Source organism: Salmo salar, chromosome 12 (genome assembly GCF_965601325.2).
Source record: "Salmo salar chromosome 12, fSalSal1, whole genome shotgun sequence".
Taxonomy (NCBI): Eukaryota; Metazoa; Chordata; class Actinopteri; order Salmoniformes; family Salmonidae; genus Salmo; species Salmo salar.
Genome location: NC_138302.1, coordinates 35,720,464 through 35,748,456, shown reverse-complemented (window position 1 = coordinate 35,748,456; position 27,993 = coordinate 35,720,464). Strand labels below are relative to the sequence as shown.

Here is a 27,993-nt window from a genome sequence, read left to right as displayed (position 1 = left end):
TCATTTGGGAGGCATCCAGGGATTTAAGCGGGGAGTCTGCAGTCATGCTTTCGTCAGCGAGCACTTGCAAGCCTAAACCATCACACGCCCCTGCGCTAGTCCTTAATCAAAGCCCACTCCTTATTAAAGTGTTACAAAAGAAATCCATCTTGAACTCTGGTGAACGTCCAAATAAAACCAACTTTGAGTTCTAGATGTTACAGTATGACCTGTAGCTGTCTGTTGTCTAATCCACATCCTGTTTAATGCAATTGTGAAATGGGCCTCCAGACTGAGGCGTTTGGCTAGGGTGCTGGGTTTCTCTTCGGGTTACGGAGTTGACGAGGACTGGATTTCAAACCCGACTTTGGTTACTTAGTTGACGGCGAGAGGGTGTGAATGTACACCAGACGACTAGTGGGTTATAGGGACTACAGGTCAGCTCAGCTCATGGCAGATGAGTAAACCACAAAATCTTCCCGACCCGTCGGTCTCATCACCGCCCCTTGTGACCACAATCATCATGTCAACACAACCGTATTAAAGTTGCCCCAAGACGTCCTCCTATCACTTTACAAGGAGGGTGTGTCCTTATGTACGTGGGTGTATCTGTCCTCTCAGACCCAGTCAGCTCCCTGCCAATGGTGGTGTCACGCAAAGGGTGTGTATGAATCAACTTCCCCCACGTCATCAAAGCCTCGAGTGTCATTCTCTCCCGTCAGGAAGCCAGCCACCCCTCCTCACTTCAGAAGCAACAGTGCCAGTCCGTGCATGTCGGCTTGGTTGTCAAACAGTAACGCTATAGCTACCGTCCAGACTTTGAACAGGAAGAATCGAGGAGGAAAAGATACCGAGGAGACCTATGGTTCTTGGAATGCGGACGACAGAAAGTGTGGGGGTCCTTTAACTTTGTTTTATTCATTACAAAGACAACATGAAAAGCAGGCTTTGATACATTTTGTTACAGTTTAATAAAACATTTTAACACCTGGTCCAAAGTGTTGGTTGATATCCCATTTTGCAAATGGGGGTAATAAGATGACATGGACCTTTCATTAGAGCTGGGCGATATGGACAAATCAACTGAATTATCACGATAACGACAAACTGAACAATAAATTGATAACATGAATGTGCACCAGTTACTTCAGTTACAATGTTGTAGCAATCAATTATCCAGTTAGAAATAGCATATATTAGCAGACTTAATGAATTTTTTAAACTACGCATTCCTCGATATCAGTAAAATGTTCCAGCTAATTGGTCGGTTCGGTCAGTATCAATCATTTTTGGTTTATCGTCCCAGTTCTAACCTTTATTGTACAAATTCATCTTTATGACATCACTATGGATGAATAAATGTTCCTTTTTTCTCTTTTATGATCACTGACAGTTCAAAGAACCTGATACATTTCCATCATTTTGCTTTTCCACAATCAAGTCTTTCCAATCAATACAAAATAAGTGAGACACGAAAATAAGGATATTTAAGACATTGGGCCAATTGGGACAGCATGTGGGCCTGTCCAGGAGGGTGTCCAGGAGGGTGTCCAGGAGGGTGCAACCATACATGTTCAGATCCTTATTTTGCATGTACAACAGATAGGCTTGTCTGTCATGTAGAATAGCAAATCTTGTCAGTTCTATTTCTACTTGCAATGTTGTGAATGTCTCACCTCAATGAACAGCCTACACCCCTGGTCTGTGCCCAGTACGGAAAGTTCAGGCCAGGTCAGGCAGCCGGAATGTTGAGGGGCTAGAAATAGTGTTGAAAGAAGCAGCTCCTATTGGGAACAACGATATTGTACAAGTTGTCTGCCCAACATTAAGCAAGGGGATGTTAGGTTTACTAGGCTTAAACTGAAAAAAATCAATGTGTCACTGTCTGGAATGGCAACGGGCATGTACAAAATGGATATTGCACTAATTGTAAATCAAGCATAAGAGTACTACATGTTCTGTACGTGAAAAGAAGTCTTCCTTCCTGGCCACAAAACAAAACACACAGCAGGTTCTCTAGCAGTGATTGAACAATATCCCCTTTGTTAGACTCAGATAGGACTTACTGGAAGAAATTAGCTAGCCAGTGTGTACAGTAAATAAGGTATAAAGATACATCTATAATGCATAGTTTTCCCGTCTGCTGCATGGCAGGCTAATGTTTTCTGTCCAAGTCATAGAACGAAGAGAAATGACAGGAAAAGACAGGAAACCCACTTATTGTTTTTACAGAACGGGGACGTTTCTCTCCTATTTCACACAGAAATGTAGACCCTAGCTGCGGTGTACGATGGTGTCGATGCTCTCCTGGATCTCCGCCATCTTCTTCAACACCTGGTTCACCTTCGCCTCGTCAAACTCCAGACACACAAAGTCTGAGTCCTGGAAGGAAAACGAGAACGGAGAAGAGGGAAAGGGTGGGGGAAAGGAAGGAAGGAAGGAAAGAAGGCAAAGGGAAAATAGGGACAGTATTTTAAGACCAAGACAACAGGCAGTAGAGTCTACTTCATGGATGATGGGTTGAGGGATGTAGCTCAACTGACGTGACATCAGAAACATTGTGATAACAGGAACCTTTACTCACATCAAGTCCTATTTTAAGGTCCAAGCTCTCAGCCACATAAAGCGGGAGCAAAGGTCAGATTAGGAAACTCCTATAAAACATCCACTGTATGACATCAGAGCTGTAAGAACTAGACTTTGTTACATTTACATTTACATTTAAGTCATTTAGCAGAATGTTGTTATGCAGTGGTGCTAAAGATGGGACCTGAGATCTAAGCCAGTTTGACATCCGTTGAGCCTTTTAAAAGCATTTCAACACTGTGCTACAGGAAGAGGTGTGTTTGAAAATGGGGTCAGAAAGTTAACAGAAAGAGGAGCCTAGAACCAGGATGTGGTCCAGACACGTTCAGTTAAGACCAAACACTTGTTCTTTCTCTTTCCAACGGACAACAAACTAAAAAGGACTACTGTAAATAAACAAACACTTAGTTTTTTCCCCCTAAAGGTTTATAAAGGATGCTTATTCAAGAAAGTTATTTTTAATGTGTTACCAAGAAACGAATACAGTGGACAACGATTTCATTAGACTGTTGTAAGTGCTGCGTGTGGTAGATGACCTAAAGGTACAGCTAGCGTTACTTACTGACACAAATAAAAGGCAACAGTTGGCCTAAATATAGCCACACTTTTCCTGTAGCACAGTCATTTGAGTTTTCCCCATTTATAGCAGGGTCCCTAGAAACTCACTTTCATTCTCTCATGCCTCTGAGGCATTTCAAAAATAGCCTCCAATATCACTAGTGAGAATGTGACCTTTAACCAGCGTGCCATCAAAAGAGAGATGACGACAGGAACAGGGGATGAAGGACAAATGAGGGAAAAAGAGGAGGGAAAAGGAGAAGACCTCAAAAAACAAAAACAGCTGACTGTCCAAGGACATCCATACCCCTTGAAGAGCTACTTTTGAGTCTTAACATGATGTTTGGTGGCATCATGTTTAACTCATAATGGTCACAGATATGAATGACTAGAATATGGAAGCTGATCCCAGAACAGTGAAGTAACGCCAGGAGAGCAACTATAGCACCTGCCTTTAAAGGAAAAATCCACCCCAAAAACTACATTTTCGTATGTTTCACTAGCCCATGGTTGATATAGTCCCAAAATGGGATGTATGTCAGCAATCAAGTTTTCAAAATTATAACTTGCATCATATCGGCTGTATTTCAGTATTTTGAAAGTTTAACATCTTGAAAAGTTGATTGCTGGCATGCAAAACATTTTGGGATACTTGAGTCAGAGTATATTTTCAAATGAGTCGCAGCGTACACAGACCCCGTGCAGATCGTGTGATTGGCCGATCTATTCATCAATTTCTATGATATGTAGCGTCTTCATTACATGCCACTGAAAAATGTATGAATGTCCCTGGGTGGCCACAATAGGACACAAGACCTTCCATCGGTCCATGTCTTTGTTAGTCCGTTTGTTCCCGAGAGTGGACATCACTACACAAGGGCCCCATCACCTCTCTTAAAGAACGGTTGCCTGGTTACTGGCTACCGCTGCCTTATTTCTTTCCACAGTCATGTGTTTGTTTGAAGCACAGGGTTTGAAGCGTGTCTGTTGCCCGGGACGATTCAGTGTTAATTTCGGTTGGCGAGAGAGAGGACCCTCTTGAAGCTGTCCGTCCACCTCGTATAACTCAGCTTAATGGAATGCCACGCGCATTGTTCAACTGTCACTCAACTCTATAAAACAAAAACATTGTGGCTTAGTAAGCAGGACTTGATAGATCAAGTTAAGATGCAGTTACTCTGTGTAATCTCCTTGCATAGACTGAAAGGACAAAGCCCTGAACACCTATAATCATTTACTTTTATTAGGCTGCAAAACAGTTACTGTATAAGTGCTCCTCATTAGCCTTAATACAGGCGAGTGTTGCAGTGGTCTAATGCACTGCATCTCAGTGCAAGAGGCGTCACTACAGTCCCTGGTTTGAATCCAGGCTGAATCACATCCGGCCATGATTGGGAGTCCCATGGGGTGGCGCACAATTGGCCCAGCATCGTCCGGGTTTGGCCGGGTTAGGCCGTCATTATAAATAAGAATTTGTTCTTAACTGACTTGCCTAGTTAAATAAAATAAATACACATTTAAAAAAAAAAGACCATTAATTTACTGTTTAGCCTACTAAATTGTCAACTAAGTACCATGAGGCACACCTCGATCCTAATCTACCTCTACTGACACCGAGGGGCAGTGTTTTACAGCTAATGCCGGTTTGCCTGAGGCTGATGCCGTGCAGGTGTTTGTACACACGCATACACACACACACACACACACACACACACACACACACAAGAACACATACACAAGAACACATACACATGCATGTAATAGTGCCAGACATGCACACAAACATATACAGTTGGCATTGCTGTTATGATTTTAGTTGTCCTTGATGTCCTTTGTTTTTTGTTGTTTTTATTTTGCATTGTTTTCTTCTGTCTTTCTTTTTTCTCTATAGTTCATTATCTTGGTTGGTGGTGCATTGGGGGTTCTCGAAAGGTTCAGGGACAGATGTTGGGGAACTATGGGGGAGATCTTGGAGGAGGGTTGAGGGACAGCTATTGGGGAACTATGGGGGGGATCTTGGAGGGTTGAGGGACAGCTATTGGGGAACTGTGGGGGGGGGGATCTTGGAGGGTTTGGGTTCATGTTTTTTGGCCTGGAGGAGATCTGTCAACGTGCCCTTGAGCAGGGCATTGACCCTGGATGTGTGTGTCACTCTGAATGGGAGTCTGGTGGATGACTGGTGTGGTGTAGTTGTTGAGCGGCTTCACTGCAAGTGTATCGTATGTTTCGGATATTCAATAAAAAAATAAAAACCTTCCTCTACTCTCAGGTGAAAAAAGGTAGTAAATTCACCATAGTGACAGCAACTTAATTTATGAATAACTCCTCTCATACAACAGAACTGTAGAGACTTCAACTAAGTGGTGTCTTGTCTTCAAGGGCGTGCTGCTCTGCTGGCCTCATTCTCAGTACCAGGGGAGCGGCAGACAAGAGATCTGAGGGAAATGGGAGCCCCAGCAGCAGGGGCGCCGTATGGGGGGGGGGGGGATGGGGGGGGAATAGTGGCGCCTGTGACTGAAAATTAGCACATTAGGTTAATCATTTTTTAAAACCTAGCATTAATATATATATATATATATATATATATATATATATATATATATATATTATATTTTTTTACAATGTACTAATAAAACGGTTTCTTTTTCTTTTCTTGTTTGTGGCAAAAAGTAAACATCCAGAGAGCCTCCGTATTGCACAGCTTCCTAAAGAAAAATCAGGCTTCCAAAAACGAAAGGAAAGAAAAAAGACAGGAGAGAGAAAAGGACAGTATGTCACCCAATTTTTCACAAAGGAAAGTGGGTGTAGTCCGCGAGTAGTGGGAATTAACCTGTTAGCTTAGTCCATAGCCCACTTTTTGCTCCCCTAACATTAGTTACTTAATATCTTCACAGAAAATTCAGTGTTTACATTTCGCTCCTCTTTCAGCCAACATTTAATCAATGCAGGCAAACTTTTAGCAAGCTATTCATACTAAATCAGTTGTCCCAGCCCCTGCCTGGTGCCAGGCCCAACAGATGCAGCTTCAGGTTCAGCAGCCCCGTCTCCCCATCCCCCCGAACCAGCCCCGTCTCCCCATCCCCATCCCCCCGAACCAGCCCCGTCTCCCCATCCCCCCGAACCAGCCCCGTCTCCCCATCCCCCCGAACCAGCCCCGTCTCCCCATCCCCCCGAACCAGCCCCGTCTCCCCATACTCCCGAACCAGCCCCGTCTCCCCATACTCCCGAACCAGCCCCGTCTCCCCATACTCCCGAACCAGCCCCGTCTCCCCATACTCCCGAACCAGCCCCGTCTCCCCATACTCCCGAACCAGCCCCGTCTCCCCATACCCCTGAACCAGCCCCGTCTCCCCATCCCCATACCCCTGAACCAGCCCCGTCTCCCCATCCCCATACCCCTGAACCAGCCCCGTCTCCCCATCCCCATACCCCTGAACCAGCCCCGTCTCCCCATCCCCATACCCCTGAACCAGCCCTACTCCCAACTGAAGGAGGAGGTGAGCAGCATTGTGTTGAGTGACATGTCAGTTGGCATAATTGCAGGTACTGCTAGGCATTGAGGACAGGAATGTGATTCTCCAGTCAGGAAAAATCTCACTTGACACAGAGGCAGCCAAAATCAGAGCCTTAAAAGGAAGAGATCCAGGCTCTTATATATGTTTTATTTTTATTTTATTTAACCTTTATTTAACTAGGCAAGTCAGTTAAAGAACAAATTCTTATTTGCAAGTCAGTAAAGAACAAATTCTTATTTGCAAGTCAGTAAAGAACAAATTCTTATTTGCAAGTCAGTAAAGAACAAATTCTTATTTACAATGAGGACAGAACGAGCTTGTCAGCTCTGGGATTCGATCTAGCAACCTTTCAGTTACTGGCCCAACGCTCTAACCACTAGGCTACCTGCCAACCCTAAAGATGATGCGAGTCTCTCCTGTCTGAGGCAACACTGATTGCTACGCGAATGAATGTTGCACCTCAATTTAGCAAGAAACACAGCCGCCAGAGGAAAAGGAAGAGATTCCATGATGAGACCTCTCAAGAGGAGACAGCTCAGACAGTGCAGCAATTCAGAACACTTTTTTTTACTGCCATGGACATCATCATAAGTAACTTGGACACTAGGTTCCACACCACTGCAAAAATTGTAGAATAATTTGATGCTGTTCTGAAAGTTGGGCAGATTAGTGAGGATAAAGTCCCTTCTGTGTGCCAATCACTGATCATGAAGTATTCCAGAGATCTTACACCTGAGTTTCAAAATGAAGTAAGACACCTGAACACTGCATGTGCTGCCACTTTCCCCCTAACTTGTCCCGTCTTGGTCTCCTGAATGCAATCTGTAAGATGCAGCTGCAAAGCATTTTTGGAGCATTGCTTTATGTATATTTTGCACACTGCCTGTGACAAGAGAGCTTTCAGTAAGCTAAAACTGATAAAAATAAAAATTAAAAAAAACTATGGAGGTCCACTATGTTCCAGGACAGGCTTTGCAGTCCTGCCATGCTGTCCATTGAAAGTAGGTTAGCTAGAAAGCTGGACTTCAAAGACTTGATCAGTGACTTTGCTAGCAAGAAGGCTCAGCGCTGGGCTCTTGGTGAGTAAGGCTAAGCAAGGGCCAGTGATAACTGTTAAATGGCATCGCTATTGGATCACTACACACATAATGCCCACAGGCTGAGAACAAGATATCTCAAAGTAATGGCTGGATTGCCATAAAATGTGTCGTACACAATCAAGACCCCAAGTGGAAGAAACCTATTGATTTGGTGACCTCTTGACCTTTCCTCTAGCACCACCGTCAGGCTTTTTCATTTCCATTTTGTTTTCCATTTCCACTTTTCCAGCTGCTTATTTTCTAGTTGGTATGTATACTTAGTTCAAAAATCTGCTGCTGATTTCATTATTTTGTTTGTTATATCATTCTATAGATAATGTTAATTTAATTATAGAGGTTAATGTATATTTAAGTTATATTTATTTTAAGTCATTCATTAATGTTAAAATAATTTTTCATTCAATAATTTTACCATTAAAAATTACATTTAGACTGTAAAAGATGGCCTTCAGCACATTTCTTAGAGGGTATCAGTCTTGCATCAAATAGTGAATTCCACTGTATGCAGAATGTTGCATGCATGTTTGCACAGTGTTATATTTTCACAGCTCACAGCTTGTAAATATTGGACTACAAGAGAGTTGCAAGGCTGCAAAGGTAGAGTTATTTAAAGCTTTGAACGGGTTGATTGGGTTCTGGAGGTGTGTGGTTACAGCAATTGCGCAGGGTTGGTGTGGCCTGTGGTGGTGGGGCCCAATGTGATATCTTTTCATGGGGCCCAAAATCCCTCCCAGCAGTGCCATTGGCAATGAAGCAGGCCAGCCCCAACTGCCTCAGACACCGGAGCGACTGCCGACACCAGTTGCACCGGCAACTGATCACCTGTACACCGGCAACTGATCACCTGTACACCTTCTCAATGGGCTTGACCCCACAGTGACCCACATCCACACAGTGCCACATGCCCGTTCGGGCTGGACATGACAAAACACAGGTAACCAAGGGTGTATATTCATTAGTGCACAATGTAGCAAACGTTTTGCAACAAAAACAAGCATTTTCTTTATTGGAGAAATTCAGGTAGGTCCTGTTTGGTTACTAGTGAAGACATTACTGATACTGTATGTTGAATGATAAGTGTTTATCCTGTTTGGTTAAGTAAACTACCGTTCAAAAGTTTGGGGTCACTTAGAAATTTCCTTGTTTATGAAAGAAAAGCTCATTTTTTTGTCCATTAAAATAACATCAAATTGATCAGAAATACAGTGTAGACATGTATTGTTGTAAATGACTATTGTAGCTGGAAATGGCAGATTTTTATGGAATATCTACATAGGCGTACAGAGGCCCATTATCAGCAACCATCACTCCTGTGTTCCAATGGCACGTTGTTAGCTAATCCAAGTTTATCATTTTTAAAGGCTAATTGATCATTAGAAAAACATTTTGCAATTATGTTAGCACAGCTGGAAATTGTTGTGCTGATTAAAGAAACAATAAAACTGGCCTTCTTTAGACTAGTTGAGTATCTGGAGCATCAGCATTTGTGGGTTCGATTACAGGCTCAAAATGGCTAGAAACAAGAACTTTCTTCTGAAACTTGTCAGTCTATTCTTGTTCTGAGAAGACTATTTCATGCGAGAAATTGCCAAGAAACTGAAGGTTTCATAAAACGCTGTGCACTACTCTTCACAGAACAGCGCAAACTGGCTCTTACCAGAATAAAAAGAGTGGGAAGCCCCGGTGCACAACTGAGCAAGAGGACAAGTACATTAGTGTCTAGTTTGAGAAACAGACACCTCACAAGTCCTCAACTGGCAGATTCATTAAATAGTACCCGCAAAACACCAGTCTCAACGTCAACAGTGAAGAGGCAACTCCGGGATGCTGGCCTTCTAGGTAGGAACTCTCTGTCCAGTGTCTGTTCTTTTGCCCATCTTAATCTTTTATTTTTATTGGCCAGTCAGATATGTCTTTTTCTTTGCAACTTAATCCAGCCACCGTGTCAGATTTCAAAAAGGCTTTACGGCAAAAGCAAACCATATGATTATCTGAGGACAGCGCCCAGCACACAAATGCACAAATCATTTTCAACCAGGGAGTTGCGACAAGAAAGTCAGAAATAGCGATATAATATATGCCTTACCTTTGAAGATCTTCTTCTGTTGGCACTCCAAAAGGTCCGAGTTACATTACAAATGGTCCTTTTGTTCGATAAAGTCCTTCTTTATATCCATAAAAACTCAGTTTAGCTGGCGCGCTTCAGTCAATAATCCACTTGGTTTCCCTCCTTCAAAACGCATACAAACTGAATCCCAAACGTTACCAATAAACTTATCCAAACAAGTCAATCAACGTTTATAATCAAACCTCAGGTACCCTAATATGCAAATAAACGATCAAATTTAAGACGGAGAATCGTTATTGTCTTTACCGGAGAAAAATACCAAACAACGCGCTCTCATTCACGTGCTTGGAAACACTAACAGCCAAAATGGGAACCACCTAGAAAGACTACAATTTCTGGCTCATTTTTCCAAAAACCAGTCTGAAACTCTTTCTAAAGACTTGACATCTAGTGGAAGCCCTAGGAACTGCAATTGGGCACGATTTCGCCCTATTATAAAAGTGCCAGCCATTGAAATCAGTGGTTGCTGCAGGGGGTTGTGAGCTGTTGGCCGGGGTAGAGGTAGCCAGGTGGAAAGCATGGCCAGCCGTAGAAAAATGCTTATTGAAATTATCATCGATTTGTCAGTGGTGACAGTGTTTCCTAGTCTCAGTGCAGTGGGCAGCTGGGAGGAGGTGCTCTTATTCTCCATGGACTTTATGGCGTCCCAAACCTTTTTGGAATTAGTGCTACAGGATGCAAATTTCTGTTTGAATAAGCTAGCCTTAGCTTTCCTAACTGACTGAGTATATTGGTTCCTAACTTCCCTGAAAAGTTGCATATCGCAGGGGCTATTCAATGCTAATGGAGAACGCCACAGAATGTTTTTGTGCTGGTCAAGTGCAGTCAAGTCTGGAGTGAACCAAGGGCTATATCTGTTCTTAGTTCTACATTTTTTGAATGGGGCATGCTTATTTAAGATGGCGTGGAAAGCACTTTTAAAGAGCATCCAGGCATCCTCTACTGACGGGATGAGGTCAATATCCTTCCAGGATACCCGGGCCAGGTCAATTAGAAAGGCCTGCTACTGAAGTGTTTTAGGGAGCATTTGACAGTGATGAGGGGTGGTCGTTTGACTGCGGACCCATTACAGACGCAGGCAATGATCTCGGAGATCCTGGTTGAAGACAGCAGAGGTGCATTTAGAGGGCAAGTTAGTCAGGATGATGTCTAAGAGGGTGCCCATGGTTACAGATTTAGTGTTGTACCTGGTAGGTTCCTTAATAATTTGTGTGAGATTGAGGGCATCTAGCTTAGATCCCAGTTTAGGTCACCTAACAGTACGAACTCTGAAGATATGTGAATTGATTGCCCCCCCCCCCCCATCTATGGTGTCCAGGGCACAGCTGGGGGCTGAAGGGGGTCTATAAAAAGCGGCAACGGTGAGAGACTTGTTTCTGGAAAGGTGGATTTTTAAAAGTAGAAGCTCGAATTGTTTTGGCACAGACCTAGATAGTATGACAGAACTCTGCAGGCTAACTCCACCTCCTTTGGCTGTTAGGGATGGAAATGTCAGGATCTTTGTTGGCCTTCCTAAGCCATGATTCAGACACGGCTATGACATCAGGGTTGGCGGAGCGTGCTAAAGCAGTGAATAAAACGACCTTAGGGAAGAGGCTTCTAATGTTAACATGCATGAAACCAAGGCTTTTACAGTTACAGAAGTCAACAAATGAGAGTGCCTGGGGAATGGGAGTGGTGCTGGGGGCTGCAGGGCCTGGGTTAACCTCTACATCACCAGAGGAACAGAGGAGTAGGATGAGGGTACAGCTAAAGGCTATAAGAACTGGTTGTCTAGTGTGTTCGGAACAGAGAGTAAAAGGAGCAGATTTCTGGGCGCGGAAGAATAGATTCAAGGCATAATGTACAGACAAGGGTATGGTAGGATGTGAGTACAGTGGAGGTAAACCTAGGCATTGAGTAATGATGAGAGGTTTTGTCTCTAGAGGCACCAGTTAAGCCTGGTGAGGTCACTGCATGTGTGGGGGGGTGGAACAAAAGGGCCATCTAAGGCTAGGGGCTCTACAGTGAAATAAGACAATCACTAACCAAAACAGCAATAGACAAGGCATATTGACATTAGGGAGAGGCATGTGTAGCCAAGTGATCATAGGGTCCAATGAGTAGCACTAGATGAGTCAGGGAGCCAATTCCGTAGTCGCTGCTACGCTAGGCGAGCTGGAGATACGGCGATTCAGACAGCTAACGGGCCGGGGATAGCAGGCGGGCTTCCGGCGAAGTCGCAACGGAAGAGCCTGTTGAAACGACCTCGGACGGTTAGGTCGGCAGACCAGCCGTGATGGATCGGCGGGGCTCCGTGTCGGCAGTAAAGGGTCCAGACCAATTGGCAAAAGCGGTATTGTAGCCCAAGAATTGGCTGGTGGACCTCTTTGGCTAGCAAGGAGATGGGCCTAGCTCGAGGCTAGCTCCAGGCTAACTGGTGCTTGCTTCGGGACAGAGACGTTAGCCAGGAGTAGCCAGTCATTTACAACATGAACAATGTCTACACTGTATTTCTGATCAATTTGATGTTATTTCAATGGACAAAAAAAGTGCTCATCTTGCAAAAACAAGGACATTTCTAAGTGACCCCAAACTTTTGAACGGTAGTGTATGTGCTGTTATGCTAGCCATGTGCGGAGGGAAAATGCATTGAGAATTAACTACGTTGCAGACCAGATGCACTCAGTGTTTAAGTTCTCTTTGAGGGAGCATTAACAGTATGCATGCGTTTATGTTTTTCCCACACACTTAACAGCACAAACTGAATGATATGCTTTATAGGCCTACACAGTATACCTGGCACAATTAACCGAGACAATGGTTTGCTAAACACTTTGACAGGCAACTGTAAAATTTGTAATACAAAAGGACTCAGAAGACACTGAATACAAACTGTCATTTCAGACACACTACAGGTCAACCGAGAGACAACGGTAGTCCTATCCAATCTATCTACAGTGGGGGGGAAAGTATTTGATCCCCTGCTGATTTTGTACGTTTGCCCACTGACAAAGAAATGATCAGTCTATAATTTTAATGGTAGGTTTATTTGAACAGTGAGAGACAGAATAACAACAACAAAAAAATCCAGAAAAACGCATGTCAAAAATGTTATAAAATGATTTGCATTTTAATGAGGGAAATAAGTATTTAACCCCTCTGCAAAACATGACTTAGTACTTGGTGGCAAAACCCTTGTTGGCAATCACAGAGGTCAGACGTTTCTTCTAGTTGGCCACCAGGTTTGCACACATCTCAGGAGGGATTTTGTCCCACTCCTCTTTGCAAATCTTCTCCAAATCATTAAGGTTTCGAGGTTGACGTTTGGCAACTCGAACCTTCAGCTCCCTCCACAGAATTTCTATGGGATTAAGGTCTAGAGACTGGCTAGGCCACTCCAGGACCTTAATGTGCTTCTTCTTGAGCCACTCCTTTGTTGCCTTGAATGTGTGTTTTGGGTCATTGTCATGCTGGAATACCCATCCACGACCCATTTTCAATGCCCTGGCTGAGGGAAGGATGTTCTCACCCAAGATTTGACGGTACATGGCCCCGTCCATCGTCCCTTTAATGCGGTGAAGTTGTCCTGTCCCCTTAGCAGAAAAACACCCCCAAAGCATAATGTTTCCACCTCCATGTTTGACGGTGGGGATGGTGTTCTTGGGGTCATAGGCAGCATTCCTCCTCCTCCAAACACAGCGAGTTGAGTTGATGCCAAAGAGCTCCATTTTGATCTCATCTGACCACAACACTTTCACCCAATTGTCCTCTGAATCATTCAGATGTTCATTGGCAAACTTCAGACGGGCATGTATATGTGCTTTCATGAGCAGGGGGACCTTGCGGGCGCTGCAGGATTTCAGTCCTTCACGGCGTAGTGTGTTACCAATTGTTTTCTTGGTGACTATGGTCCCAGCTGCCTTGAGATCATTGACAAGATCCTCCCGTGTAGTTCTCGGCTGATTCATCACCGTTCCCATGATCATTGCAACTCCACGAGGTGAGATCTTGCATGGAGCCCCAGGCCGAGGGATATTGACAGTTCTTTTGTGTTTCTTCCATTTGCGAATAATCGCACCAAATGTTGTCACCTTCTCACCAAGCTGCTTGGCGATGGTCTTGTAGCCCATTCCAGCCTTGTGTAGGTCTACAATCTTGTCCCCGACATCCTTGGAGAGCTCTTTGGTCTTGGCCATGGTGGAGAGTTTGGAATCTGATTGATTGCTTCTGTGGACAGGTGTCTTTTTTACAGGTAACAAGCTGCGGTTAGGAGCACTCCCTTTAAGAGTGTGCTCCTAATCTAGCTCGTTAGCTGTATAAAAAAGACTCCTGGGAGCCAGAAATCTTTCTGATTGAGAGGGGGTCAAATACTTATTTCCCTCATTAAAATGCAAATCAATTTATAACATTTTTGACATGCGTTTTTCTGGATATTTTTGTTGTTATTCTGTCTCTCACTGTTCAAATAAACCTACCATTAAAATTATAGACTGATAATTTCTTTGTCAGTGGGCAAACGTACAAAATCAGCAGGGAATCAAATACTTTTTTCCCCCACTGTACCATCCCCATTGTGTGCATAACTAATAACCACCAACCACTCCTTAGGTCTGAATACAGTAGTTTCACAAGTTGGGCTGCGTCTCAAGGTCATGGCAATCTATTCCCTATATAGTGCACTATTTGTGAGGGCCATAGGCTCTGATCAAAAGTAGTGCACTATATAGGGAATACAGGGCCATTTGGGATGCACACCGAGTTAGAATGCTGACTCACTGTTGCTACAACAATTCCTCTCTTCAATATTGGAGACACCTATGAGTCTACCAGATCTGTCATCATATATTAGAGAACTCATTTAATACTCTCAAAGGGCCACGCTCAGGATCGTGCGGCACGCTAATGCATTTATTTACTGGAAAAACAATAAGATATAAGATAATGAGAGCGCTAGCCAAAACAGAGCCGGGGCCTATCGTGAGATATGATACCCCAACCTGGTCTCAGAGCATTTCTTATTATTCTGTATGGAAATCTGAGACACTCCATTTGGTATGATATGTTACGTTTCATATGGTACGTATTCATTTGTGGGTGTCCATCATCCATTTCGTATTGTTACGAATTTGCTAAACTTACAATATGTAACAAATTTGCAAAATGCATGACATGTTATGAATTCTAGAAAAGTGGCTAACATTAGCTAGCTGGCTCACGTTAGCTAGGCTAGGGGTTAGGGTTAAAGGGTAAGGTAAAGGTTAATGTTAGGGTTAGAGGAAGGGTTAGCTAACATGCTAAGTAGTTGCAAAGTAGCTAAAAAGTAGCAAGTAGTTGAAAAGTTGCTAATTAGCTAAAATTGTCCATGATGAGATTCGAACTCAAAACCTTTGATTTGCTAGACGTTCACGTTCTACGCCCATCCTACTTTAGTTTTTGCCTTCAGGAACCATCGGTCTTATGTAACCATACCAAACGTAACATATCATACTCATTTGAGTGGGCCGGATATACATTTACTATGTTACGTCTAGTCTATGAGATCAGGCTGGATACCCTGGGAATACAAGTGTGCTCCCGTTACTGTTATCGAGAGACAACAAAACGGAAGAATGATGGGAGAGAAAACAAGCGGAATTTTTTGTATTTAAGATTTCACTGTGCAGTCCTCTGAGAAGTCACCTGTGTGGAGAGAATAATTGGTCATGCCTTCAATGTTTGCCGATGATTGACATGTAGGTAAACACATTGACATGTAAGAACAGTTATAAGACAGCATCCTGAGAAAATAGAACAGGGAGACAATGTGTAATAAGCAATCATCCTCCTCTACTTTCCATGTCTTGACTCTCCACCTTCCAATTAAAAAGACACCTAATGTTACATGCCAGCTCTCATCTATAGTCAGGAATTGGAATGCCTCATACCTATCATATTTCTTCACTTTCCTAACTCTTGAATTGGCACACACACACACACAGAACAAACCTTCCCTTTTGCCAAAAACAACTTGGTCATAGGGATTCAGTCAACGTTCTTTCTGCCTGATATTGTTGGTGCATTATGTCTTTGACTTCACAAGGTAATGGAGGTTGGGTTCGTTCGCTGCTGGTAAAAGCTTGTCTTGTAAATCAAACAACTGGGAGCTCCTCTCTTGATTCCACGGATCACTGGTGCAAAACACTGTCTGTCAAATGTACTGCACTTACAGTAGGAGAACTAAGGATTAGGCTGTCATCCGGATGAAAAGTCAAGACCAACACCTGGATGGGTTTAGTTAATGGTGTTCAGTAGGACAAAACATTTTACAACGGGAAAAACAAATGTGTCTTCTTATTGGACAAGATCCTGTAGCACCTCCATTTTGAAATGTTTCATAACGTTTCCTGCCAACAGAACAGGAACATGTGCTATATGAAATGTAAAAATGTGGAAACTACACCCTCATACAGCACAAAGAGATGGTTTACTACTGGAGCTCTGAGAATTCAATAGAATGTACAGCATGTACTGTGGTCATCCTCAAAGGGGAGAGCACAGCCAGCAGTGGTGCTATTTACTTAGCTTCCCCCAGCTAAGTAAATATATCCATTGAACAACGACTTCAGCGGATCCCCCCCCCAAAACCAACAGAATTAGTTTACTATTTCACAGCACCTGATAAAATGGTCAGTTGCAGAGAATAGTATGTGTAGGTAGGATAGAGAATGTTTTAACCACAATCACTGGGCAAATGATAAAGGGAAAGGGGAATACCTAGTCAGTTGTACAACTGAATGCGTCTTTTCACATTTAACCCAACCCCTCTGAATCAGAGATGTCCGGAGGGCCGCCTATCGACATCCACGTCTTCGGCGCCCGGGGAACAGTGGGTTGACTGCTTTGCTCGAGGGCAGAACGACAGATTTTTACCATGTCAGCTCAGGGATTCGATCCAGCAATCTTTTGGTTACTGACCCAATTACAAACTGTTACAGAACCAAATTGGCCTCCTTATCAGAAAACCTATACTGCATAATTCAGACTCGTGCTACTGTTTGTTTTATAGATGAGGGGCGACTAACCTGTAGAAAAATTGCATGTGACCTTGTTAATGTTACTCTACACAGACTACCAATGGTCTGTCGGCCTCTAGTTTGCATGCTGTAAATGTTACAACTGTGCTACTAGGTTACAAAGTGAAGTTATTGATTTATCACGTTATTGTAAGAAGTACACGCACTGGAATTCTTGGTTCAAGTTCTCGAGAATGAAAAAGAGTCTCTCCCACTGAAAAAGAGTCTCTCCCAAAATGTCAACAGACGACTTCTATTCACCCTAGTAAAAATTATGTTTTCATAAATCGGCTTTGAATCTGCTTTAGTATGCATGAAAAGGCTCAATGGCTGTGGTTACAGCAAGGAAGTGATTGGGTCAGATTAGAACATATTTTTGATCCCAGATAAAAGCTGAAGCTCCATTGGGAACGTAGCAGACTCCACCCAGCCCATTATTAGGCTATTCCAAGTTTTTTTAAATAAGTGGGAGCGGATGCCATGCTCCATTTTAGCTCAAGTCTACAGGGAGCTACCGATTCAGAGTAAATAGGCCTGTGTGTTGAATGAAAGTGGGCCACGCCGGTCCATTAGAAGATGAGACATGCAAAAGAAACAGGAAGACATGTGAAATGTTGTCTTGATTGTATTCTGTATGGTTCATACACATTTTCCTGTTAAATTAGGTCATTTCTGTGCAATATTTCTGGGGGACCCCTCTTGGCTCTAGAGCACCCTCAGAAGCAAAAGTTCTGTATAGCCTTTTCAAGCAGTTGACTCTAAAGCAGAGGTGGGCAATTGCAGTCCTCGAGGGCCTGATTAGTGACACCGTTTTGCCCCAGCTAACACACCTGACTCCAATAATCACCTAATCATGATCTTCAGTTTAGAATGCAATTTGATTCATCAGCTGTGTTTGCTAGGGATGGAGAAAAAGTAACACCAATCAGGCCCTGAGGACTGGAGTTGCCCACCCTGCTCTAGAGAATCAAGGCTATAGAAGCATTAGCGGGACAAACTAGCCCACCAACCAACCAACCATAGAATGGATGTAGCTCAGTCATGCAGATAAGATGTCGTCCTATTGCTGGAATAGACTCTGTTTGGTGCTTTGGCCGTTGGTGATTAAGATGAGGAAAGGGGTGGGGCAAGCTGATCCCAGACCTGTAACCTCCGTGGTGGTTGCTTTAGCTGGGGTCTGTCTGTTGACTTGGCGTGCGTCCCAAATGGCACCCCATTCCCTTTGGTCAAAAGTAATGCCCTATAGGGAAAAGGATGCCATTTGGGCCGCACACCTCAAAATACTTTCCCCCTCTCAGACGCTCTACGGAATATCCACGTGGACATCTGAGCCGCGGCGTCCATAGCGACTTTACAAACCAAACAAGGGAAAATATTTTTCCATCTGATCTATGACCAAATCAAAGCCAATCAACATTTGGCATCATTCTATATATAGCTTATAGATACATAGGTTATAGATGGGATAATGAAATAGGCCTAAGTCATTTAAACCCTTCAAGTTGTAGAGATGAAATTAAATGAAAGCCCACAGAATCCTAACCTAAAGCATTTAGAATGATCTTGATATGGGAGTATGAGCCTATTGGCCAGTTATATTTACTGGCTATAAAAGGACGTTTATTGGTAGGGACAAAGAAAATATATGGATTCATTGGCATGGATGATGTAGATGATTATACTTGTTATAATGCACTGTGTTGTAATCAATCATGGATATTAAAATAATCAACTAAATATAGCTAGTGTGGTGGTTGGAAAACAAATCTGTAGTAGGAGCAGAAAAAGCTGAATGTACTTTTCTTTTACGAATTGATACAGTAATCATATTCCCTGGGACTGATGTGCCGACACTGCAATGTAGTCTCACTATAGTACTAGGCCCCCTTGTTTTCACATTCTAACAGTGTTTACCTTACATTGGGGCAATTCCACAGTAACGGAGTGATGCTGAGACTCATTTTTCACACACAAACCGTCATTCTTTATGGTTTGTTTAACTTTGCAATCATTGGTTTTTGTTTGACATAGATTTTAAAGTGAAAAATCAGATTCTCAGCATCACTGTTCCCAGGGAATTGCACATTGTCTTCTGGCAGGTGACGTCACTCCTACGCAACACTCGTCTGTCAACCGAACAGCAGGCAATATTGTTGCCTTGTCTATCTGGCGTAAGACAATGCTTTTGGCACCTATAATTGTGAAACGTTTTGTTTCCTGGAACTCTCCCTGCTACTAATACCAAGAGGAGAAGATACTAGTGTCCTCAGCTAATTCCAGGCTAAAAGGATTGAAGCTAGAGCCAAGTCGCCATCTCAGCAGAGCCACAGAGATGCCAACTCTCCACAACAATGCTGGCCAATAACATGATAGAGGCTGGGGAAAAACTTTTTAAAAAGGCACACACACTTTTGGGATGACCAAAATGAACACCACTTTTGCAACAAAAAAAAATATATCGTGCCATTAAAAAGTCATACCAGCATTCTTAGATGTATTGTGAGATATGGGGTTACAGTGATACTATCGAAATTCCAGTATAGTCCCAACCCTCAACTATGGATGCGTCCCAAATGGCACTCCACTTCCTATATGGTGCACTACTTTTGACCAGGGCTCATAGGGTCAAAAGTAGTGCTCTAAATTGGGAAAAGGGTGTCATTTGGGACAAAACAATATGTTAGGTTGAGGACTAACAGGTGAGAGGCAGACTAGTACTGTATATGTAGTGCTGGTATATCAGACACAAACATTTGGAACTATGACAATGTAATAAATATACCGCTAAAGCAGGAAAGAGGAAGGCGAGTAAAAAGTCACTGTGTTCTGAATGACGTGCTCTTCAGCTTCCTCAGTTTGCATAGTCCTACATTATATTGACATTACATTTCCTAGATGTTCAACTATGCATGACCCGGTGGCCCGGGCGGGTGGCAATTTCACTTTAAGACTAATTAGATGATGGTTTGAAATCAAAATGTGCAAACTCCGCCCACCTGGGGCACATTATGGAACAAATCCAGAGGAGAAAGCCTGTTGATTTCCATAATGTACTATGTCTGAAAGCACAACTTGGGAATCAAAACATAACATTGGTCTAATTGTATGCAGCCATGTAATGTGCTTGTACAGTCAGTGTGACTTATTTTAAAGCGTGGGCTTCTTCCGCACCCCTCCCTTCCTCTTCCCACTCCCCTTTCCCCTCTCACCTCTCCAGCCCTGCCCAGTTCCAGCTCCACCAGGGCCACGGGAATGTTAACGGCCCCTCCTCTGCTGGCTGAGGTCTGGAGGTCCACCCTCCAGGTGAGGCCCTTCAGGCCGGGCTCCCAGCGGCTCTGGCCCAGCAGGCTCTCCCTCACCCGGGCCCGGTGGCTCTTCCAGAACCGGGAGAGGGCGGCCGCCTGCTCGGCGCTCACACCCCCCGTGCCCTGCTTCCTGGTCTGGGCAGTCAGGAAGGCTTCCAGCTGGGCCTGATCCATGTTAGCAGTGGCGATAGACTGAGAGGGGGAGGAGAAAATAAGCAAAGATTCGTTAGTCTAACAAAGAGGTTGACGTTTTTGTAGTTGTATTATCTTGGCCTGGACAAGATAGAAATGTAGACAACGTCATCTTCACATCAAGGTCATTGAAGGGAAACTTGACGTGTTTACACAGGTATTCTAGTGCTGCCACCTAGTGACGGGTAAATCTCAGTCTGTAGGGCAGACAAACGGATCTATCATTGAAAACCACTTGTCAACATGATTGAATCTACAATCCCTATCCTAGCAATTTATTTACAAGGCCATTTGTACAGTATAGTACAAATTAAATTAACTGATTGAGCTGAAAGCTCTGTTTTGGTAAGATTGTACAGACAGCTAAAGAAAGACAATAGAGAAACAGGTTTCAAGCATATGGGCTGCAGGACAAGGTTGAGCATTTGAAACATGTTACTATTTGCTACCTATAGCCTATCCCTATAATAATGTAGCTTGTTACATTTCTCAAGTCAATCAACACGAGAGGAATCAGGTGAGAATGGTCTCAAAATGCAGAAGTTGGCAGTACCTTTATAAGACCTTTCATCTTTTCATGCATCGCGCGAAACTCCTCCTGCGTTAAGTCTGGATAAAGTTCATTTTTCAAAAGTTCCTCTGTTATTTCAGCATTATTATAATACACTATTTGTGCTATTCCATTCAGCAAACCGTTCAAAGATTTCGATGTTTCAACATCCGCCATGTTGCAGCCCCACAGGTCACGTGACTCCTGTCAGGTGTATGCCCGCTCATTGGTTGTTTTTCTCTTGGCCTACATATCCAAGAAAACCCATACACACCAATCATCGTTGAAAGCTACGTGAGGTTGATAAAATGTAGTCTTACATAATGAATATTCAAAATATAGTATAGCCTTTGTAAACCTTTGACAAACTAAATAGAACATGAAAAGTATTTTTGTACAGTTTCAAAATCAGTCTTTAATGTTGACATGCAAAAAATGTGGTACTTTCGGTTTCATTTCCTAAATTCCAGCCTCCCAGCCCTACCAGGATAATACCCGTAAAACACTCACTAGGACACAGCATACGCACAGCAAGAAAGCAGAAAGAACAGATCTACTTCATAAATAAGGTACAGGGCAAGAATGTATGAGTGTGTGTGTGTGTGTGTGTGTGTGTGTGTGTGTGTGTGTGTGTGTCAGGGGCGAAAATCTGATATCAACTTTGGAGGGGACAATTACATGAAATTTTCTCAAGAGCAATTCCTGAGGGGGACACCAAAAGTAGTGCTGTAACACATAGCCTACATTGTAATATGGTAAATGTATATTGAGGAACCAAAGAAATAAGGTGTTTGCCGTACTCCTGTAGGTTATTTACAGTAGGAGATGGGCTTCTATCATCTTATCTTTTATCATTCTATTTGGGCTTCGATCTAAAAGGTAGCTAGCAAATGTGAAACGGATTAAAATGACAAGAGTTGACAGCTGTATGAGTTCACCATTTACACAACATATGCTGCAACCTTTTGTAATTTTAATAGTTTGTTTCATATTGGCTGGCTTCCAACAATAGCTGAATTTGCAAAGCTAGCGAGCACCAATTCCGTTTCAGTGGTGTTTGCTATAATCTTTGCTACCCGGGTTAAGTAAAGGTGAAATTAAATAAATAAATAAATGAATAAAAGTTCCCTTGCGTCAATTTAGCTTTTGTACCGAGACCATTAAATATATTTAAGACAATGGTAGAAGAGAGTGTAGTTCTGTTCAGTTTGGACTTCAGTTTATCGCTAACCTTATCACAGGGACTTTGAAGCACTAATTTACATCATCTGCATGCTGATCTTGGAATAAATTTACGATAGCAAAGATTCCATCTTTGACGAGGCCACATAAATGGAATAGGTACTAGCTAGCTTAATAGTTAATATTTGCGCGCTAGCTCTGCATATTCAGCTAGTGTGTGTGCGCGATTGACTGGATTAACCTCACGTCAGTTACGTTCATTGACTGCCTTTCAGACAGTAGACACGACCCCTCTGTTACCTTGCCAACTAAGGAACTGGAGGCAAGGGTGGGGGGGTCGCAATCTTTTGAAACTTAAAAACGCGCTATTAAGTGTCTATAATCAGCACAATTGCTTTCATTGCGTATTATTCATATTATTTAAATTACATAGTTATGTTTCAGTGATATATTGGGGGGGACAAATCATATTTTTCCCAGGATGGGGGGGGTCGTGTCCCCCCCGTCCCCCCCGGGATTTCCGCCCCTGGTGTGTGTGTGTGTGTGTGTGTGTGTGTGTGTGTGTGTGTGTGAGAGAGAGAGAGAGCGCACGGTGCGTGCTCGCTCGCGCGTGTGTGTGTGTGTTCATGGCAACATAGTAACGGCTACTAAAGGTTGTTTTCTCCATTTGGCATCGTATCTGTAACATCAAACATCTATTATTGTATAGTTTGTGAATTACAGTATCAGCCAGTACTAATAATAATCAAAACAATTGACAAAATATTTTTGAGTGTTTGAATATTGACAAGGTTCACAAGTTACTGACCTCAACTTCTTCAACTCAGATCATATAGTATGAAGTTTGAGAGCAGCATTACATGCAGAATGAGGTTAGAATATATTGAGCTTTGTGGCTCAGAGAATGAGGATGGTAGAGTGGTTAGGTTGTTATAGGTTGTGGCAGGATCAGGAAACAAAGGTATTTGGCTTCAGTCCACTCTACCCAGTAGGGCACAACGTTGTGGAACTCTCACATAGAAATACATACAAAAGTATAGGACACCCCTTCAAATTAGTCGATTCGCCTATTTCAGCCAAACCCGTTGCTGACAAGTGTATAAAATCGAGCACACCGCCATGCATTCTCCATAGACAAACATTGGCAGTAGAATGGCCTTACTGAAGAGCTCAGTGACGTCCAACGTGGCACCGTCATATGATGCCACCTTTCCAATAAGTCAGTTCGTCAACTTTCTGCCCTGCTAGAGCTGCCCCGGTCAACTGTAAGTGCAGTTATTGTGAAGTGGAAACTTCTAGGACCAAAAACAGCTCAGCTGAGAAGTGGTAGGCCACACAAGCTCACAGAACGGGACCGCCGAGTGCTGAAGCGCGTAAAAATCATCTGTCCTTGGTTGCAACACTCACTACCGAGTTCCAAACTGCATCTGGAAATAACATCAGCACAATAAGGGTGGGACCTATTCCATATCTAATACTCATGAAATTGGAATGACATGTTCGACGAGCAGGTGTCCACATACTTTTTGTCATGTAGTGTAGCTATATTGTGTATGACAGGCATGTCATGTAGTTGTAGGGTAAACATTTTGTTTTCCTCTCTCCTCTCCTCCAATCTCTTCAGGTGTAACGATGGCTAACATTAAAACGTTAAATGAAATTGGACACCTCAACTCGTCTGGCTTTGGTAGGCCTTGGCCCAGGCATGGGCTTTACCTGCTCTACTGGTTCTCCCATAACTACGTCATATTCGACAACAATGGTGACCTGCTGGCGCTGTTCAACCCCAAAAGGAAGGAGTTCGGCTTCCATCACTTCGATAACCGACTCGAGTGTGACGGTAACTGTTATCAACTGCTCCCCAACCAGAACTTTCCGTATTATGAGGTGGGCAACCTGAATACCCTAGGGGCAGGTGACCTGCCACCATACGTTAGGCACAACTACAAAAGACACCATGATGACAGCAATATGGACCGTATCATCATCAGTCTTCACCCTGGCATGGTGTTGGATAAAGTCTATGTGACCCAACACGAGGATGTGAGGACCTTTGATCGCCAGAACACCTATCGAATCAGTAGGGGTTTGGTCAGGCTCATCCGTAATCTGGAACTGGAAGAGCTGCTAAGGCAAGCTGGGTACACCAGATCCATTATGTTAGTCAAAGCAGTCAAGTGGCAAGAGACTCCAGCTCGAAGCCACACCAACGTTTGTCAACCAGCTGTCAGCCAACATGACTGGGTCAACATCAAGAGGGCCTCTGTTGTGAGTCCCAGGCCAACACCGTCAAGGGAGTCTGTGATTGACATGCCACGTGACTCAATGCCTCATGAGAGCAAAATACATCATGTGTCTGTCAGTATGCCCGAGGGCAGAGACTCCCATAAGCCTCAGCGGGAGAGGCGATGCTGTGTCATTCTGTAGACTGGGCCAAAGAGAGTCAAAAGGGTTCATCTTACAGGACGAATGGGGAAATAACTGTGGACATCATTTATTACAGTGCTCCTGTAAGTAGGTCTACAGTGCAACACTATTGTAATTACTCATTATTGTTACACTGTACCTACAGCAGTGACCATAACCCTAAGTCACTTTTTAAACAATTATTTAGAATAAAGTTATTTTTTTATTACAAATTATTTAACATACAATCACTTCTTAATATGTGTAGATTTCTTATAGATTATAATCAACCTCTATACTTCTAGAGAAAACTACAATACAGCCCAATGGCAGCCCAGTTACCAGGTTTGGAACAGAATACAGAACCTTTTCCAGGTTTGGAACAGAATACAGAACCTGTTCCAGGTTTGGAACAGAATACAGAAGCTGTTCCTGGTTTGGAACAGAATACAGAACCTGTTCCAGGTTTGGAACAGAATACAGAAGCTGTTCCTGGTTTGGAACAGAATACAGAACCTGTTCCAAGTTTGGAACAGAACACAGAACCTGTTCCTGGTTTGGAACAGAATACAGAACCTGTTCCAAGTATGGAACAGAACACAGAACCTGTTCCAGGTTTGGAACAGAATACAGAACCTGTTCCAGGTTTGGAACAGAATACAGAACCTGTTCCTGGTTTGGAACAGAATACAGAACCTGTTCCTGATTTGGAGCAGAATACAGAACCTGTTCCAAGTATGGAACAGAACACAGAACCTGTTCCTGGTTTGGAACAGAATACAGAACCTGTTCCAGGTTTGGAACAGAATACAGAACCTGTTCCAGGTTTGGAACAGAACACAGAACCTGTTCCTGGTTTGGAACAGAATACAGAACCTGTTCCTGGTTTGGAACAGAATACAGAACCTGTTCCTGGTTTGGAACAGAATACAGAACCTGTTCCTGGTTTGGAACAGAATAAGCTACATCGGATGTAAATGGAGCTATGCTTGCAAAGACTGACAGCCCAGGAGATTGGCATGATTGTCACATCCTGACCAGTGAAAGAGGTCATTTGCCATAGTAGTATGGTCAGGGCGTGGCAGGGGGGTTTGTTTTGTATATATTTTGGGTTTTCTGTTCCTATGTGGGTTTTTCTAGTATTCTATTTCAATGTTTTGTTTTCCATGTTTTGGCCGGGTATGGTTTCCAATCAGAGGCAGGTGTCTTTCGTTGTCTCTGATTGGAAGCCATACTTAGGCAGCCTGTTTTCGTTTGGGGTTTGTGGGTAGTTGTTTTCCGTTTTGTCTGAGTACCTTACAGAACTGTTGGCTGTCGTTTTGTGATTTTGTTTAAGTGTTCTCATAAAATAAAGTAAGAATGAGCACTCTACACGCTGCGCCTTGGTCCCCTTTCATCGACCGCTGTGACAATGATAGTGTGTTCCAACCAGGACTCCAGAAAATAAAGGAAAGCCGCACACTCTAAGAGCTCAGATGCAAAAATGTAATAACCAACGTTTCGACAGCGAAGCTGTCTTCATCAGGGACTCCAACCCGGGTCCGTAGACTGTCGGTCAAACACTCAAACAGTTGTGCTACGCCAATAGGTCCAAACCTCTTCTCGAAATCACTGTGATATAAAGGTATACATAGTTTGTTTACAAAGACTCAAATGACATCAAAAATATAAGTATGGTGTAATACAGCCTTACATTTTAGATTAAGCTTTTCGATAGGTGTATCCAAGTCAAATGATATACTCTTGTAAACGATTTGTTAATAGTTCAGTGAAATGTCCGCACAAACTTTTTTGTCACTTTGGGTTATCCTTGCATACATCATTTTTTCAAAGGCCTTAGTATGCCTATTAAAATATTATTTTATTTATGATTTATCTAAATCCTAAGGGGCCTGCCTTGTCGCCAATAAGAGTAGTGTCTATGAATTTCAGGGTGGTTACATTTCTTCAGCCCTATCCCTCAGAGTTTTACCAAAACAGTGGTGGGGTACCCACTTTGTTATTATTTGAACAGCAGATTGCCCTTTAATAATCGTAATTCTCTTTCACTAATGCAACTGTGCATAATTGATTTTCTGTAAAACCAAGGCCAATAGTTTATAATTTCCCACAGTGTTGTAAGAGCTCTGTTCTAATTGGTTAAACAGCTTCTTGTTTAGATTCAACTAAGGGCTCTATTCAATTCGTATTGCGGATGTTCAGCGTTACAGCGTGATAGAAATGTTAAGGCAAATTTCATTGGCGACTGCGCAGTCACGGTAAACGCTGCATATGTCGTCTCAATGGGAAATTACCTTTACATTTCTTTCTCGCAATCTGTAACGCTTTAGCGACACAGATTGAATAGAGCCCTACAGTAAATTGTTTCCGCTAAAAAGCAGAAAAAAGTACGACCATCTTTAACCACAAACCGATACCACACCTTATAGTTAAAACGTTTGTGAAAGTAGAAAGAGATGAGTAAAGTGGTTTTACAAGCGGGTAACTGGTATAAACTGTCAAAGTAGACTCATTATGAAGCATTCATTCAGAATGCGAATTTGTTATAAATCATAAGCCAACTGTTGATAAAAGGGAATAAGTCACCATTTATGCATTAGCGAACAAAGAAAGCATACATTAAATCAGCCCATCTATTTCCCACTCTTTATTCTCTATTCACTGTAAGATTGCACTGAGATTGACCAATCAGAATATCCTGTAGTTCATTGATTATGCCTGTGTTATAGTTCCCAGGTGTGGGATGCTATAGGCAGATATGTACATCTAGAACAGGATTCATGAAGAGAAAGACAGAATTAGCTTCTTTAACTTGGTTTCTGTTCCAATGCATTTATTAAAGTTTCTCATATTCAAAATGTATGTTTTATTCAAAATCATCTCATTACAATATTGTAGAAAATGACCTGTTTACATTCATTTAAATAGATTCACACATTTATTCTCATATCAAGTGAAATCCATTTTTCTCAAGCAGTAGTTTATAACTACTGTGTATCTTTGTGTGTGTCACACCAGCTGTGATTTAGGTCAAAGTTCACTGATTACAGTCAAAGATGGTCTATTTATAGACGGTTTACAGTATACACTTTGTTACAGTGTCATAAGGTGGTCAGTCTCGATTTCTCAAATCACATTGTTTCAAAATAACCTCATCTCTCACTCAGTTTTTATTGAATATATAGTTTAATGTCACCACAAACAGGACTAGAAACTTGTACAGTAACAGCCAACTGGCTATTTAATCTGAGGTGAGAGTATTAAAGCATAATTTCCCTGCAGCATACATATGTTTTAATTGAATTGAAATGCACTAGATATTTTCCGAGACAGACATACAGCTCAACCTCAACTCAAATCCTAGGTATGGGTCTGACCATTATCTCAATATCGGTAAACTTAGTGATAAGGCTGAGGTGTGTTTGACAGGCAGTGTACCAGTTACAGGAAGTTTTTAT

The 27,993-nt window shown here is 42.7% G+C and overlaps 3 protein-coding genes across 3 annotated transcripts; 2 read left to right on the top strand and 1 right to left on the bottom strand.

The window, feature by feature from the left end:
* Positions 1-877: 877 nt before the first annotated feature.
* commd1 (copper metabolism (Murr1) domain containing 1) lies at positions 878-21,128 on the bottom strand. The gene is made up of 3 exons (NM_001140257.1): positions 20,951-21,128; positions 20,110-20,397; positions 878-2,361 (listed from the first exon to the last, which is right to left on the bottom strand). The coding sequence occupies exons 1-3, from the start codon at positions 21,122-21,124 to the stop codon at positions 2,254-2,256; spliced, it is 570 nt and encodes a 189-aa protein (NP_001133729.1). The 5' UTR covers positions 21,125-21,128; the 3' UTR covers positions 878-2,253.
* A 177-nt stretch (positions 21,129-21,305) lies between these two features.
* LOC106564862 (uncharacterized) lies at positions 21,306-24,556 on the top strand. Its single transcript, XM_014131330.3, has 2 exons — positions 21,306-21,516; positions 23,754-24,556. The coding sequence occupies exon 2, from the start codon at positions 23,762-23,764 to the stop codon at positions 24,554-24,556; it is 795 nt and encodes a 264-aa protein (XP_013986805.2). The 5' UTR covers positions 21,306-21,516; positions 23,754-23,761.
* Positions 24,557-24,559: 3 nt separating this feature from the next.
* Positions 24,560-25,905, top strand: tsep (TsetseEP). Its single transcript, NM_001141380.2, is given in 2 exon segments — positions 24,560-25,360; positions 25,391-25,905. Coding segments are annotated over 2 exon segments (621 nt in total). The 5' UTR covers positions 24,560-24,861; the 3' UTR covers positions 25,513-25,905.
* The last annotated feature ends 2,088 nt before the right edge of the window (positions 25,906-27,993 follow it).

Excerpts from the sequence above, each read along its gene's own strand:
- LOC106564862 (XM_014131330.3), top strand. The coding sequence starts at position 23,762 with ATGGCTAACATTAAAACGTTAAATGAAATTGGACACCTCAACTCGTCT.
- commd1 (NM_001140257.1), bottom strand. The coding sequence starts at position 21,124 with ATGGCGGATGTTGAAACATCGAAATCTTTGAACGGTTTGCTGAATGGA. Across the intron at positions 20,398-20,950 it reads AGATGAAAGGTCTTATAAAG|TCTATCGCCACTGCTAACAT; the intron begins GTACTGCCAACT and ends TCCCCCTCTCAG. Across the intron at positions 2,362-20,109 it reads AACTGGGCAGGGCTGGAGAG|GACTCAGACTTTGTGTGTCT; the intron begins GTGAGAGGGGAA and ends TTTTCCTTCCAG.